Source organism: Dromaius novaehollandiae, chromosome 21 (assembly GCF_036370855.1).
Source record: "Dromaius novaehollandiae isolate bDroNov1 chromosome 21, bDroNov1.hap1, whole genome shotgun sequence".
In the NCBI taxonomy this organism is placed as follows: domain Eukaryota; kingdom Metazoa; phylum Chordata; class Aves; order Casuariiformes; family Dromaiidae; genus Dromaius; species Dromaius novaehollandiae.
Window position 1 is genome coordinate 1,539,683 of NC_088118.1, and position 14,652 is coordinate 1,554,334.

Genomic DNA, 14,652 nt, shown 5'->3' on the forward strand with positions numbered 1-14,652 from the left:
TATTTACCTGTTCCTCTCCTCGCTGCTTATTAGAGAGGCTGCACCTGCAGTTTACTGAAGGCCACAAAAGGCAGAAGGATCTAGACAGTTCTGCGCTATGTAAGGTGCATCACAACCCCCTGCCCTGCTGGACAGACAGCGTTCTCTGCGGGGAACGCACGCGGCACGCAGCCGCCGCGGAAGAGTCCGCTCCACCTACGCAAGCGGCACAAAGAAGCCTTACCTCTGCTGGGCACTTTATTCCTACTGAATCCAGCAGCGGGCTGATGTCTGTACTGATGTGTCCCCAGCTCCTGCGCGTGATTAGCAGTTCCTAGCAAAGATTCTGGGTCCCCGTGCCCTGCTGCGTTTACAAGCAGAGGGGTATCGTGGCAACCTTTGGTCAATGTATTTGGGCTCTTACTGTCTGGAAAGCTGTCCCTGGTACCCTCACACGCACAGTCCTCCTCCATGCTCTCCGAGTGGAACAGAGCCGGCTGGTGTACGTATCCATGCGGCGGCACTGACGCAGGTACCTGCTGGATACATTCTTGCGCCCTGATTTTTAAGAGATGCTGGGGGCTGTTTTGGGGGTGGTATGTGTCAGCACTCTGGTAAGGCAAAGATAGCGACTGACGCTCCGAGAGGTTCTGTCCCATGCTGGTGCCCATATTCCCAGCATCCCCTTGACTCATATGCCTGAACAATTCTTGAAACTCTTGCTGCTGCTGCTGCTGCTGCTGCCGCCGTTTGATGAGCTGTGCAAATTCCGCTTGGGGCAGCCGCATGTCCGTGTGCCCCGTGAGCGAGTGCCGGGGAGAGAGCAGTCCCTGGAGGATGTGCGGTACCTGCTGGTGTCGGCTGTAGTCGGGAGGTGTCGGGGACAACAGTGCTTGCTGTAGTGCCGATGCAGTGTAGTGCTGCTGCTGCTGATGTGCGTTTTGAGGGAAACTGGGATACTGCTCAAGCTGTGGGACTTTCAGGGCTTGCTGAGCTGGAGGAAACCCAACTCCTCCCGATGGGCTGTAGTTGCCGGGGGAAACACGAGGCTGCTCTGGGAACAGGTGGGGATGTAAGTGCACCTGCTCGTAGTTAGCGGGGGGATACCTGCTCACGTTCAGGCTGCAAAGAACAGAAAAACAAGTGACTGCACTGCAGCAGCTCCCGCTGCACGCAGGGCTCTTCTGCGGCCGTGCCCTGCACCAATTTGAGAGAGCAGGGACGGCCCAGCTACCCCAAAGGAGGCGTCGCCAGAGTCACGTGCTCAAAGCGAGGCCGGTGCAGAGGGGGCCGCTGCCCTTACCTGTGCGACTCGGCACTGTCGGCGCTGAGCTGCTTGGACAGCTGCCTGTGACCGTACGTGAGGGAGGCCATCAGGTTAGCGCGGTGCTGCATCTGCAGCTGGTTGGCACTGGGGCTGAGGGACATGCCCCGGGGGTGCGAGGACAGGCCCTGCCCTGCCCCAGACGCCCCTTGCAGGAGGTTGTTGCTGACCATGTCGCCGGGCTCCTGCACTTGGATAGTGACCTGTTGCGGCTGCGATTGCTGCTGCAGGCCCAGGCACGTCAGCCCCATGGCCGGGGGAGGGGAACAGTTACCAGACTGCGGAAAGATCGCGCTGTGCGACGGCATCCCTTGGAACTGGGACTGGGAGGCTGCACCTACGAGGAACAAAGCCTTTGAGCCTGCGGCAACGCTCGGGAGCGAGCTCTGCTCGGCACAGAAGCTGCTGCTCTTCTGGGCCTCCTGCAGCACTAGGAGTGCCAGTGCATTTCTGCGGGTGGCGAGAAGAGTGCTGCTCCTGACTATCCTTCGTGCTGCGCCAGCGTGCAAAGGTCGCAGCTAGAGCCCCTTGCAGGGAAAGAGAAACGAAGCTGAGTTTACAGGCATTTGCATAAACCCAAGACTATCGGCCCCTCCTCCCCACCCCAAGTGATAAGTGAGGATCTTATGACACGAAATTTAACAACACACTCCAGCTGGCAGATCCTTGCGAGCTCTTGATAACACCAGCCCTTGCTGCCAGATGGAGAATCTTTTACATCATCAGCAAACCGCACAAGCACTACAATGTAGGGGGAAAACGCAAGCCCCCGACACCCCCACAAACTGTTTTCCCCAGAGCTTTTATAAGACCATATGGTTCTGCCAAGTGGCCCGCCCAGAGGAGCGCAGATGGCTCGGTAAACTGTCAGTGCTTACCATGGGGCTGTAGCACGCTGCTGCTCACAGGAGGTGGGCTACTGTTCGGCTGCCTGAAGAGATGGTTATTCGGGTGGTTCGGGGGCGGGCTGGATGGCTGAATCCGTAACCTATGCAAGGAAACGAGCACCTTTTCACCATGCCTGCTCCTCATCACCATGCCTTCGCAATTGCGAGAGCTGAAACCAAATGCTCTATTTTTCTTGTTTTCAGTAAACAGCCCTTGTTTAGGATCCTAAGCTTTTCACAATATGGTTTCTATTCCGAGGGCCATCTAACTTCCTTAAGTCGCGTAGGCAGTGAGCATGCCCCAGTGGCCAGAAGAAGAACCCTGGGACAAGAACACCACAAGTTCTCCTCCTGACTCACTGTGGCCTCTGACAAAACCTTCCTTTCTCCTTTCCAGCAATTCAGCCTGCCTCATCTGCAAGTCAGGCGTGATGAAAACACAACGGAAAGCCTGAAGAGGTTTGAGAAGCCCAGAGACAGCTCCCAACAGAAGACACCAGAGAAGCTAACTTACTGAAACTAGCATATTTTCAAGCTGTTCAAAAGGCAAAACTCTCAGTTATCTGTTCAAACCGGATTGGTGCCTTCAAAGCACGTTTCTGCTACTTCCAAAAATCCTTCGGACAGAATCCGGCTGAAAGGCTCCCACAAAGGCACGTGCCTCTAGGAACTGGCCCAGCCATTCTAGCTTTATAATATCCAACCTGGTCCTGGACTCTCCCAGGCCATTAGCTCATCACTGGGCTTGAGTAAGAGTAAAACCCATTCCCCAGAGCTGTGGTGAAACAAGTCCTTTACCTCTGAAGCTGGTGAGTGAGCAGAGCCGGCTGGTTTTCACACGGAGCTTGCAAAGGTGGAGATGGCTGAGGCGGCCGGATACAGTCCTGAGCCAGGTACCAGAAAAAAGAAGTATTTGTGATCAATAATGCCTCAACTAACATGTTTAGAAATTGCTGATGGCTGAAGCAGGATATATCCAGATTCTCCAAACATTCAATCCCTGACTGCAGCTGTTGCTACCATAGCAGCTGCGCAAACATCACTGCTGAGTCCTTCAGGGTTGCTTCTCATTACAGCAGGTCGAGCAATCTCTACCTTGCCACATACAACCACCCTCCTCGATCCCGCTGGGACCCCCTCAGGAGTGCTGTCTGCAGCAGTGCAGGAAGACACGGCCAGGGCTTCAGAGGGCCTGCCTCAGGCTCCCGTACCTGAATCTGCTGATGAAGAATCTGATGGTGCTGCTCTTGCTGGTATAACATGTGCTGCTGCTGTGTCTTCTCCAGCGTCCTCTCGTCCATGTGCCCACCATACATCTTCTGCAGCTGCTCACACTCCTGCAAGGAATCCAGCGTACCCTCGAGGTGACCTTTCTGTGCACAGCATGCTCGCTGCGCCAAAAGGCGCTATTCTGTCATCTACCTGTCTGCAAAAGCCAGCGAGGAAAACCTAATCCATTTAATTTGGGGGAGTCAGGTGTGTAATAACACAGCTAGCTCAATTCTTACACAACAGAAAAGAAATGGATGCGTGTGACACCAAGCTGGTACCATTTCCTTCCCTTAAAACGAAAGCACAAAGCTCTAATCATGATAACTTCAAGGTGAAAAGAGCATCTCTTATTTCTACTGTGTTGCAAGGTGAAACTCCTCTCCTGGGGCCAAATCCAGCTCAAGTCATAAATAAGACGCGCACCGGCTGCACGGGGAATAGTACACAGTATTCTTCAAAATACGTCAGCAAAAAATGCCCCTTTCCTGGGACACTCTGGAATAGCCTGAGAACTTTGCTGCCACGGGAAACGTGGCAGATAGGCAGCCACACTCCGACAGTGCCAGCGGACCAGGCAGGGCACAGCATGGGCTCCTAGGCAGATCAGGCAGCACCACGAGAAGGGCAGGCTGAGGACAGACCCAGGAGCTCCAGAGGGGGATTCTGAAGGAGAGCCCCTTCCCTCGCTTCATCCCCAGGGACTATAACGCTTAGGCTCCACGTCCCATCCTTGGTAGGGATTTTTGTAACTTACATTTCTATGGTCCTCCAGGTTCCCCGAAAAGGGAGGTGGAAGCCCCCAGGGTTCCCAGAGTGCAGGTGAGCTACACAGGACGTTCAGCAGAGTTGCTACAGAGGCAATAAACAGCCCTTGCAGAGGCTCTTTCAATGTCTCTCTTTTACCTGCTGAAGCTGCTTGATGCTACTGTTATTGCCCATCTTCTCCAGGTGGGCTTTGAAAGCCTGGATGCTGGCAGCACCATCAGAGAAGCGGCGAACCGGGGAGAAGCGTTCAGTAGGGAGGTGCAGGGTATTTGAGTCCTTGTAAATAGAACTGAACACATGGGGAAGTGGGTTAGTGATGCCAGCTGAAAAACAAACTCCGCTACAGAGACCTTTAATTTACACTAGCCATGCCAAGTTCTACCTGCCCACTCATCCAGAATAAATCACATTTCAGATCAAGAAATAAAGTGCCATCACCACTGTGAACTGGAAACAGGATTATCAAGTATCCTTGGTGCCTGGACAGATAAATGTTTCAAGGTTGGAGACGATTCAACAACAAACCAGATTAGAGATGGGCAACGACTTGTCTATCCAAACGCATCCGTCCCTCAGACGGAAAAGGCCTAGAGAAACCGTTCTGCACTGTAGAAATGTGGATTCGCTAGGCACTTCCTGAGCCTTCTAGCTCACAAAGACCCCGGCTACACTTCACAGCTCACAGGTTGAAATCGCCTCTCCTAACGCGGGCACTCTCTCCATCGAGAGAGGGACTGCACACATGAGAGGACAGGCTGCACTGATCTCTCTGAGTAAGGAAATCTGCTGGCTTAGACCATACATTGCTGCTGCTGGATCCCTTATGATCCCTAACCAAGCCCAGATTCTTTTCCAGAAGTTGGTGTTTGGAAAGCAGAAGCTCGTAGTTTGTTCCTTCAGTTTAACAGCCAAAATATGTATTGACTTTTTTCCAGAGCTGATTCCCCCAAAGTTGGGGCTCCCTATTATGAGAGTCAAGCACCAGGCTCCTTCCCTGCCTTCAAGGGCGCATTTTGTATTATTATTAACAAGGCTAACTTTCCCTACACGCACACAAACGTGCCTTAGCACAAGCAGAATCAAGTTTCTCTCTGTGCCCTAATGGTTTCTGTGCAAATTCAATCTATAAAACCCAACAACCAGTATTAAGAGTATGGGATGCAACAGTGGCCTTCTGTGAGCAGGTCATGGAGACCAGGTTTTTGTAACATCCCTCTGCCGTCCTGGTGCTAAACCCACCCGACCACCATCGAGCTGCATACTGATGCACTACCGCAGGCAAGTTAGTGCCTTAGCTACGCTGAATACAGCTCTTTACCGGAGTCTGTTCCGAGAAGTAAAGCAATTTCTCCTGGGAAAGCTCTCCCTTATCAGAACAGGACTGATGCTGGAACGTTTCCAGGGCGTTGGCTTCAGTTACTGTCACTTAGCCTGGCTTACCAGAGCGTACTTCAGTTTCTATAGATTACATGCAACTTTCTTCTGAGGACAGAGCTGCGCCATTGCCTTTTGATACTGTCCCATCCATCATCCTGATCCATCTGATCTTCCGTCGTATCGATGGAGAGCAGAAGCTACAGATAAGAATTACGCTGCAGCTCTCGAGCACATCTGGCCGAGGCAGAACAATGCTGCCTACCGCACTGCCATTCCGCTCTCCGCTAAGTTATCGCAACCAAAGCTGGGTCACACATAAGAAGGTGGCTTAAAATATGCTAAGCGCTGGAGTAAAACCCACGAGCTGTTCAATAGCCAAGGTCTATTTATGTGATGACACAAGGCTGCTAGCAGTTTCTGTGCCCTGGGTCTTGGGCATAACTGGGGGGAGTCTGGTTAGGCCACGGTCAGGTGCGGTTTCCGTGATTTCTCAGGCAAACGGTAAGCGGCAGGCTCACAGCACGTTACGACACGGAGCGTGGAATGAGCAGGTACCACCCTGTGCATGATACAACAAAACACAGTCACAGGACTCCAAAGCCAAGAGGCAGAGATGACACAGAAGTGTTCGCAGGGTAAGTGTGCTTTAACAGGCTTGTAAAAAACCCAGCTCCTGCAATGCATGAGTAACCCAGCTTACCTTTACTATTTGAAGCAATCCTTAAGTAGGACACAGCATTTACTGCTTATTTTTCAAGCTGTACTTCTATTCCCATCAAGCTTTTCTGTGACTCTAGAAATCTCTTTCCCCTCCTGCGCTTCCCATCCCCCAAGCATCTCTCTGAGGGAGTAAGTTCAGGGCACAGAGGTGCTTATCTTGACTCTTCCAGAGTTCCAGCGTGGCACTAACACTGTCTCGGTCTGCTCAGAGTTCACCTGTCTCTGCTGATTACATCAGTGCTCAGCTCAGCAGGTATCTGGCTACAATAAAAAGCGCTTTGTCAAGCCTGCCAGCATGAGCTGGCTGGAAGATTTAAGGTGAACACAAGCCTAGCCTGGTTGTTGAGAAAGCAGTCACCTATCAACAGGCAGCAAACTCGGCAGTTTGCACCCGGTTTGCACCCTCAGCGCTGAGAGGTTCTGAGCGCAGTTTGTAAGCTCTCTCTGTGGCATTAGTGTCTCCAGTTTGCTCTTGTGCCAGGGACTCTGTCAAATTAACACCTCTCTCCATCAGTAGTCCCCCACCCACACATTTTGAGTGCGTTTCGGTCAAATCTGCAGCAGTTCCCTCAGTCCCAGACATTGTGATTTTCATTCCCACCCCAGCTTCCCCCACATCATTCTCATTAGGGGTCCAGATGAGAAATAAAACAACTCTCAAGGAGCTTTGCAAGGAGACTTTGCAGTCAAAACACACAACTCTGGTGCAGAATAGTGAGGTTTTTAAGCTTTGGCACAGACGACTCTTAGTGCAGTCTTTCCCCTGCATCTGACTCTAAGATGTTCTGTAGAAAATCTGCTATTTACGACAGGGTTAACACCTATCTATGCAACAGTGAAGGGCTTTCCTCTAAACCGAATAGCTTGTTCCCCACCCCTGAGTGATGGCAGCCATTCTGGCAAATCATCTCCAGCCACAAAAACAGGACCGGAGGAGAAGAACCAGCTGATTCTTGCCCCTGCACTGCTTGTATCTGCAGGCATCAGCCCAGAAATCCGGTGTCCCCAACAGTCAGACAACTTCTGCTCCGCAGGTCTGCTCTCTATACTCTTTCCTGCTCACCCCTCCCTGCCAAGCGGGATGTCCTCAGTGCTCCATTCCAGCCGACATCTGAGCAGGTTTCCTGGCGCAAAGCTGCCCGAACGGCCGGTGCCATTACTCACCGGTGCTGATCGGGTACCAGGTGTGGAGCCCAAGCCCGGGGTCGGAAGGACTGCTGTCCTAGCTGCCTCTGCAAGTCTGGAGGGATTTCAGCTGTAGGGTTGGTCATTGCCAGAGTGTGTCTTTTTGACCTATTTGCCAAGTATCTGCAACAAGCAGGAGCACATTTTATAAGAGACTGATGGGAGTACTCCAAAAACAGGGAGCGTTAGATAATCCAGAGTAAATGCGAAGGAAGAATGCTTGCTGCAGTGCTCAGAACCAACTGGGAGCTGGGTGACACCTGGGGAAAAGCACAGACTGCCCGTGCCCGAGAGACCGCTGGGTCTTCGGTGCTTAGGAGACAACTGGTGTTTTAGCTGCTTGCATGCCAACACCAGCCTCAGGAAGAAAGAGTAGCCATTTGCTTTTCCCAGCAGGAAAGCCATGTTTCATCTTGAGGAAAACACTGGCGCATTCCTTAGGGACTACCACCAAAGCGACCAGCTGCTTTCAATGTGGATTCCTTCCACGAAAGCAGGTCTGTCTCCCTCTCCCAAGGCCCCAGTGAGCCACGGGGAAGTCTGCTGTATGCAGGGAGCTAAGAGACTAGCCATGAATAATTTTACCAAGAGCTGGCCAGAGAACTGGCTCAGAGCAGAGCTGCTGCTCAGCTTCACCCTCGCAGGCTGGCCTTTGCACTTCAGACCTAACCTGCAATGCCCTGGGCCCGGCGTTGGAGCAGAGGTCAGCTTGTGAAAGGGTGCAGGAGAGAGACCACGCCAGGGACGGAGGTGGGTCGAGCCTCCTGCTACCTTGGGTGCCGACGAAGGGCAGAGCAGCCCCGCGGGACGACGGGCCGGTGCCCGGACGGGCAGAGTGCGCCCTCTAGTCCCCGCTCGGCTCCCACGGCGGAGCCTGAAACTGCCCAGCGACGCTCAGGCAAACACGGCAGGGGAAGCTGAAGCAGCAAGACAGGCCCTCCCGCTGCAGCCACAGCCCTCGGCACGAAAGCTGGGCTTGACTCTCCCACCGGAGGGTGAGGCTTGCAGTTGCAAGGGAAGTGCCCCCTGCATTTGTACTAATGCGCTTCGATTCTTTCTTCAAACCCTCTAAGACTGGGGGAGGGTGCAGGGCAGAGCCTCTGCTTTGGCAAGGATGTCACCAAGGCTGTGCAGTTCTTCTAGCTGCTGCCCTGAATTTCTAGTTACACTGGCTGCGGCGATGCTCAGACCATCCGAGTACAGAGGGCCAGAAAAGACAACCAGCGATGCACCTACCCAGGATCCCTCGGTCTGCGACCAGTACTGGGGCCAGCACTTTATCTACTCAAGGACAGGTAGGATAAATGCCCGTTTATGAACTGAGCTAGCCTATTTCCACTCCTGTAATCCAGCAGCACAAAGGCAGCTCTGGTCACTGTCACAAAAGATCCCTTGGCCAGTGAGAAGCAGGAATACTAATGGGAATTCTCACCTTTGAATTTTTCGTAAGGCTCTCTGCAACTGCAGCTTGTAAGCTGCAGAGAAGAACAGCAATTAATCAAGTTGTTGCCTCCTCCAAAACAGCCTTCTCTTGCTAAAGCCACTTAAGCAGAAGGCAGCAAGTTAACAGAATGCAGAGTACTTAGTGTTGTGGTAACCTGCCAAAGTCTGTGCCATTAGCTGTTTAAGAACCATTTGATGGAGACAGAGAGAGTTTCCCAAAGAGCTTTACAGTCGTGGTTTGCTAAGATCATTTTATTTCAGACCTCTAGGGAACAATCAAATCAGGAGCTATAGCAGTGTTTTGGGTGGAAGAAAGTTTTCCAAAGCTCAAAGGAGATGTGACTGTTCCCTGGAGCAGAGAAGAGAATATGCACTGTGTTCAAGGTCAAATTAAGCAGGGCAAAAATTGCTCCATGATGGCTGCACAGAGAGTGTTCAGAGCACTGTTCTGAGAAGCTAAATATTTGCATCTGTCCCTTATGTTAATACTATTTACCCTTCTCCTTTGAGGACTAGTGGCATGTTGCAACATAAGGGGTGGAGAGCAAGTTAATACACTACCTGAATAGGGCTTCTGCTGGGCCATCTGGTGGAAGGAGAACACATGGTATGAGAGGACTAAGGTAGCACTGTCAAGAGTAGCTAAGTGACCTACGAGTCCACGGAGCCTTGTCTTTCAGTAGAATCTGAACATTTCAATAGCATCCAACCATTTTGCTGGCTTACGCCCTGTGGTGCAGGTGGGTTTCAAGATCTTTCCAGCTGAGCCTCAAAGACTCAATGGAAAAGTGAAGTTTTAGAGCAGGAAAAGTAGAAGTCTGGCCAGGTAAGATGCCCACGGGCCTGCTTGCCAAGAATCCGAAAGATTTATCTGATTTGCGCAGTCAGAAAGACTGTAACTGTGTCTACTGTCTGAGGTGTTGCCAGTAGAGATTAGGGGCCTTAAATTACAACTTTTCATACCCATCTGGGCAGCGCACCTATGTACAGCTGCCAGTGTAGTCTGTGTTCCTGAGCCCTGCTAGGGTGGACGGTGCACAGTTAGGGAAGAGCAGCTTAACAGTCACTGAGCACAGCCTGCAGCTCAGTGTCTGCAGGTGCATGCTCTTCACCTGCTCGATACTGCGATTTAGCCTGATTTCTTTCACCATGCTGCCTTGCAGCTGGGGCAGCTCAAGAGCACGCACCTTCTCATTATAGTGGCTCATCAGATAAACAGCAGCTTGTGAAGCTGGAAAATACTGCGCGAACGAGCACAAAGATGAGGGTGACAAAACTAGAGTATGAGGCTACTGGGCTACGCAGAAAACACGGGATGATTCTGCTGGAGGGCTGTGTCAATTCTAAGACGGGAGTGAAAGTGAATTCATTCTCATGTACCAGCTTTGGCCTTTTTCGAAGCTCAAGTAGGCAACAGGACCATCAGCACACACTCTGCACAATCCCTCACTGCACACACCCACTGTTCAAATCCCCCCTTTGCTCCGAAACCCTGAAACGAGAAGAGCTGACAAAGCCTACGGAATATCAGCACGACCAGCTCCAGTTGCCTTCCAACCACCCCTCGCCGAATCCTTCTCTCGAGTGTAATCCTTGAGGAGATGCTACTTACTCAAGGTGATGCCTGTGAGAGCTGGGGGGGAAATCCAGAAAACTTATCAAGTTTGCGGTAGGAAATAGGAGCACTCTATAATCACACCCATCACATGTAGTGCACCAGCTGGTTAGCAGAGAAGTACTACACAAAAGCTACTAAGAAAACGTTAGCAATGTTGTTAGTGTTTTCAGGGACTGAGAAAGTACAAGCATACTTTACCTGCTTCCCAGTATATATCTGAAGCAGACAAAGAACAGAAGTGTCCAGCCTCATAACTAATAATCCTTCCCTTATTGGAGCAGACTATTGTAAGGCCTACTGCTAAAATTAGAGCCCTACAAGCCTAGAGATACCCATATTTCCAGCAAGCTCACTTTGTTTACGGCATCAGAGTTGGATGTTTACTGCACGTCTTGATAACAAAAGCTGCATTTACACCCAAGGCCACAGATGAGATCTTGCTACCTCCATCACTCAGCAGGGAGGGGTGAATCACTTAGCACTCATTTTGCAGGTTAGTTTGGATTGCAAGCTGGTGCACACTAAGCAAAGGAATTTAGCAGTTTCAGTTTCCGGACAACCTAGCGCTCAAATAGCTTACAGGACTTCGGGGCAAGTCCAGCTTCAGTAGCAGAGGAGCAATTGCCTACAGTAATTAACACCCCCAAGAACAATAGAAATGTTGAGCCTTCACTGTAATCGACATTGTCGCCTCTGATGAGGTTGCTCCTGTTTTAATTCAACTGTGGATCACCAGAGGGTGAGCCTCTTTGAGGGTAGTAAGGGCAAATGTAAACAGACTGGAGGTTACCTCTGCACAGCTTCCTGATCTGGCTCCCCATCGGAGCTCTCCTCATCCACAGGAGTGACAGCTGGGACAGCCTGTAGAGAAAAGAGAAGCCATGGGTTCCAGAAGGCAGCCAAGCGCCATCCCATCCGCGCTGCGGACACCTGACCTTCTCAAACAGGCTTTCACGAGGATACGTACCAGCTCTTCTGCAACACTAAGGCCACTCACCCAAGAAACCCTTCTGACCTTTGCTTCATGCAGAACTGCCTGCACAAGATTGCTTCCTCTTTTAGTGCCACCAGAAAAATTCACTGATATACATACACCACGGAGGAAAGAAAAGCCCAAGACAGAAGCTTTAAATTTTCTCTATTTGATCAGCAAAAGAGAAGAGAAGCAACCGTAACAAGCTGTTCACAAACAGCTTGTCAGTTCCAATGAGGACTATGTGAGTTGCTAGGGCCAGGAGAGCACAAAAACTCTGCCCCGAGAGGACAGAGTACACTGCCAGTCTGGGAGGGGGTCCTTGGGGAAGGAGGCAGGCACAGGCCCTGCAGTCCTTCCAAAGCACTGTAAAACTGAGTGTACTACCCTGCCTCTAAGAGAAGGTATTTAGAAGCACACCACCAATTCTGTTCTCTTCTTTTGCTACTTACTGGCGTCATAGTGACAAGCGGAGATGGACCTCGGGGACGTTTCAGCAGCTGCTGCGCGTGTAACTGGATGTTAGCTCCACCGTCCGACGCCCTCCGCCCCAGAGGGCCCATGCCGTTCAGCAGCTGCAGAGTGGGGGGCTGCAGCAGCGACTGCTCCTGGGGAGCACACACAGTGCAGTTATCAACCCTGTATAAGCTCCCCTACTACCTGAACTGTAAGAACACAGAGACATTACCATGAAACAAAACATGCTTTGGGGGCTTCAGGAGAGATGGGGGAATATCACCAACATCTCTGAGCAGAAGTGGGGCAGAAAGAGGCACTGTCAGTGGAAAAGGAGCATTTAACTCTTCACCTTCCAGCACTCTGCTTTAGCTACCAGGTACGCTGCCGCCTGCAGCTCCAAAGCCAGATGGCACAGCCCTATCTCTCCCCAGCCTCTTAATGAATTTCATACTGTAGTGTTCCTTCATTCTTCGTTTTTTTTAAGTAATCAGCTAGAATCACGCCTCAAGAGACAGCAAGAGGGTAATTCTGGAAGCTTATGGAATCCAAGGAGTTGGCAGAGAGAGCGAGTGCTAGAGTGCGCGTGAGAGCGAGAGCGTGTGCAAACGCACACCCGCGCGCCTGGGCGGCACAGGCTGCAGCAGGGAGTGCACGCCTCGGTCAGTACCTTGTACTCCAGCTGCCCCGTGGGCTGCAGGTTCTGCCTCGGCAGCACGTTGTGCATGAAGTTCACATTCGGAGTCACCTGCAGGAAGGGAGCCTGAGGAGCGACGCGGGGGAAGCCGGGCAGGAGTTTCTGCAGATCTTCCATGACTTCCGTCCTGTGCAATCACATTCACAGACAGGAGACTTAGCAATGGTGCAAAGAGAACCACCCGTGGGCTCAGTGCACTCAGCCTCCCTTCCCAGAAAGGCTTCTTGCTGTTCCGGAAAATGGTCACAGAGAGTAGCCAGGCCATTCCTCCTTTCTCATTTGTCCCTCTTTTTCCCCAAATTCAGATTTACCAGTGCTAGCTCTTACCGTTAATCTTGATCACACTTAGCATCACAAAGACTTTAGCTAGGACATGATAGCAGTAGAGCTTAAGTGGGACAGTGGCTTGCTCACCAGCCAGCACAGCTATAGCTTCAAAACAGAGGCACTCACTGTTCCTAGGAGATCACAGCAAGCTAGAAACTCACTGTCCCAATGACTACCTACAAAGGGCTTACAAGTAGGAAGAGTTCCCTCAATGCTCCATCAGGGAGGAAGAGCCCGATACTAACCGTGGGTCAGCTACTCCGACCGTGTGCCTTCTCATTGAGAGGTAACGGACAAGAGCTTCAGGCGATGGCTCTTCCCCTTCGTCACTGTCCAAGTTCATCGTTCCATCAGTCTGGGCAGAAAAATATTGGAGAAGTTGAAATACAATGCAAGCATCCAAAACGCTTCACTGCGAGCCCAGGAAAAGAACTTGAAGGGGTCATCAAGGGAAATGCCTCACCTCTACAATTTGATTTTCCGGGTTGATGAGCTGGACTTGTGGCACATTGATGCTCAAGGTATTGCCTGCCTGTTCTGTCTGCTGAGCAGAGGAATCGAGATCAAGACACAAAGCTGGTATCTCTTACAGCCCCTTTACAAACACTGTTGGATTAACACCAGCATACAGGCCTAACCCATTTGGGAACTGGGAAGGAACCCTGGGGCCCGTTAAGATGTCTTTATTCTTAATTCTCAAAGGATTGTCTCATGTCCCCTCCTACTTTTTGTTCAGATGGCTTCAGCATCTCTTCTGCTTCCCTTAGGACCTGGCCTCTCTTTAAGCAAATACTCTGTTCTTGGATAGCAGTACAAGTTGAGGAAGGAGGATCGTACAACAATCCTGGTCTGTAAACTCTAGCTCCCATCCACTATTTTGACCTGCTCTGTCACCAAGTTAACTAACACTAGATTGTCTGAAGGGTATTAGCTAAACCCACAGTCAGTGAACAGGCTGTTCCTTATCTCAGGATTATGGCATCCTCAGTACAACTGAAGTTCTTATACAACGAACATTATGACATTCCTACAAGGATGAGGACGCTCACAAGCAAGTCTGCGTTCAGCGGGTAAGGGACTGGCTAGCCTTCCAGGGCTGGAAGACACTACGCAAGAGGGATCTACCTGGATGTTAGCTGAGGTGGGGAAGGTCATTGTCCGTGGCACACTTGGAGATGCTGCAATGCGCAGGTTCTTGTGTCTCTTCAGACGGTCGCAGAGCAAGCTGTAGATTGCACTGTAGTGATCATAAGCATCGGCTCTCAATGACTGAAAGGGGAAAAGGAAAAAGTGGTCAGATCCTTCTGTCAAGCAATAAAATAAGCTCCATACTGTGCTGAAGTTACTCAGTTAGCAGAGGTGAGGAATGACAGACACAGACATTTGCTCACTAACTGAAAGAGACAGCACGTGACTACAAGCTGTGGCGTGTTACCTGAATTGTGCGCTCCTTGTCCAGCCCCATATCCGCCATTGCTAACAACACATCTTCGTTCAGCGGCTCCATCTGCCTCTCCGTCTTCAGGTGCTGACACTCTGCTATCAGCTGTAGGAGCACAGACACATACTTCAGCGCTTACAATCCCAAAGGCACATCGATGAGTCGTAACGCCCTAAAGAGCCAGCAGC

The 14,652-nt window shown here is 51.2% G+C and overlaps 1 protein-coding gene across 7 annotated transcripts in view; it reads right to left on the minus strand.

The window, feature by feature from the left end:
- The window catches only part of SIK3 (SIK family kinase 3), a 104,724-nt gene that overhangs the window by 7,821 nt on the left and 82,251 nt on the right, over positions 1-14,652 (minus strand). For 4 of the 7 annotated variants that reach the window (XM_064524178.1, XM_064524174.1, XM_026107474.2 and 1 more), the window contains 14 exons: positions 14,459-14,569; positions 14,149-14,292; positions 13,487-13,567; positions 13,269-13,378; positions 12,670-12,823; positions 11,996-12,151; positions 11,361-11,431; positions 7,489-7,632; positions 4,366-4,516; positions 3,402-3,527; positions 2,989-3,074; positions 2,182-2,291; positions 1,283-1,640; positions 224-1,101 (listed from right to left, as the gene is read on the minus strand). In XM_064524178.1, the coding sequence (XP_064380248.1) occupies positions 224-1,101; positions 1,283-1,640; positions 2,182-2,291; positions 2,989-3,074; positions 3,402-3,527; positions 4,366-4,516; positions 7,489-7,632; positions 11,361-11,431; positions 11,996-12,151; positions 12,670-12,823; positions 13,269-13,378; positions 13,487-13,567; positions 14,149-14,292; positions 14,459-14,569 (2,680 nt within the window). The remainder of the gene's footprint in view (positions 1-223; positions 1,102-1,282; positions 1,641-2,181; positions 2,292-2,988; positions 3,075-3,401; positions 3,528-4,365; positions 4,517-7,488; positions 7,633-11,360; positions 11,432-11,995; positions 12,152-12,669; positions 12,824-13,268; positions 13,379-13,486; positions 13,568-14,148; positions 14,293-14,458; positions 14,570-14,652) is intronic. The other 3 variants (XM_064524175.1, XM_064524177.1, XM_064524176.1) reach the window with 3 other exon arrangements.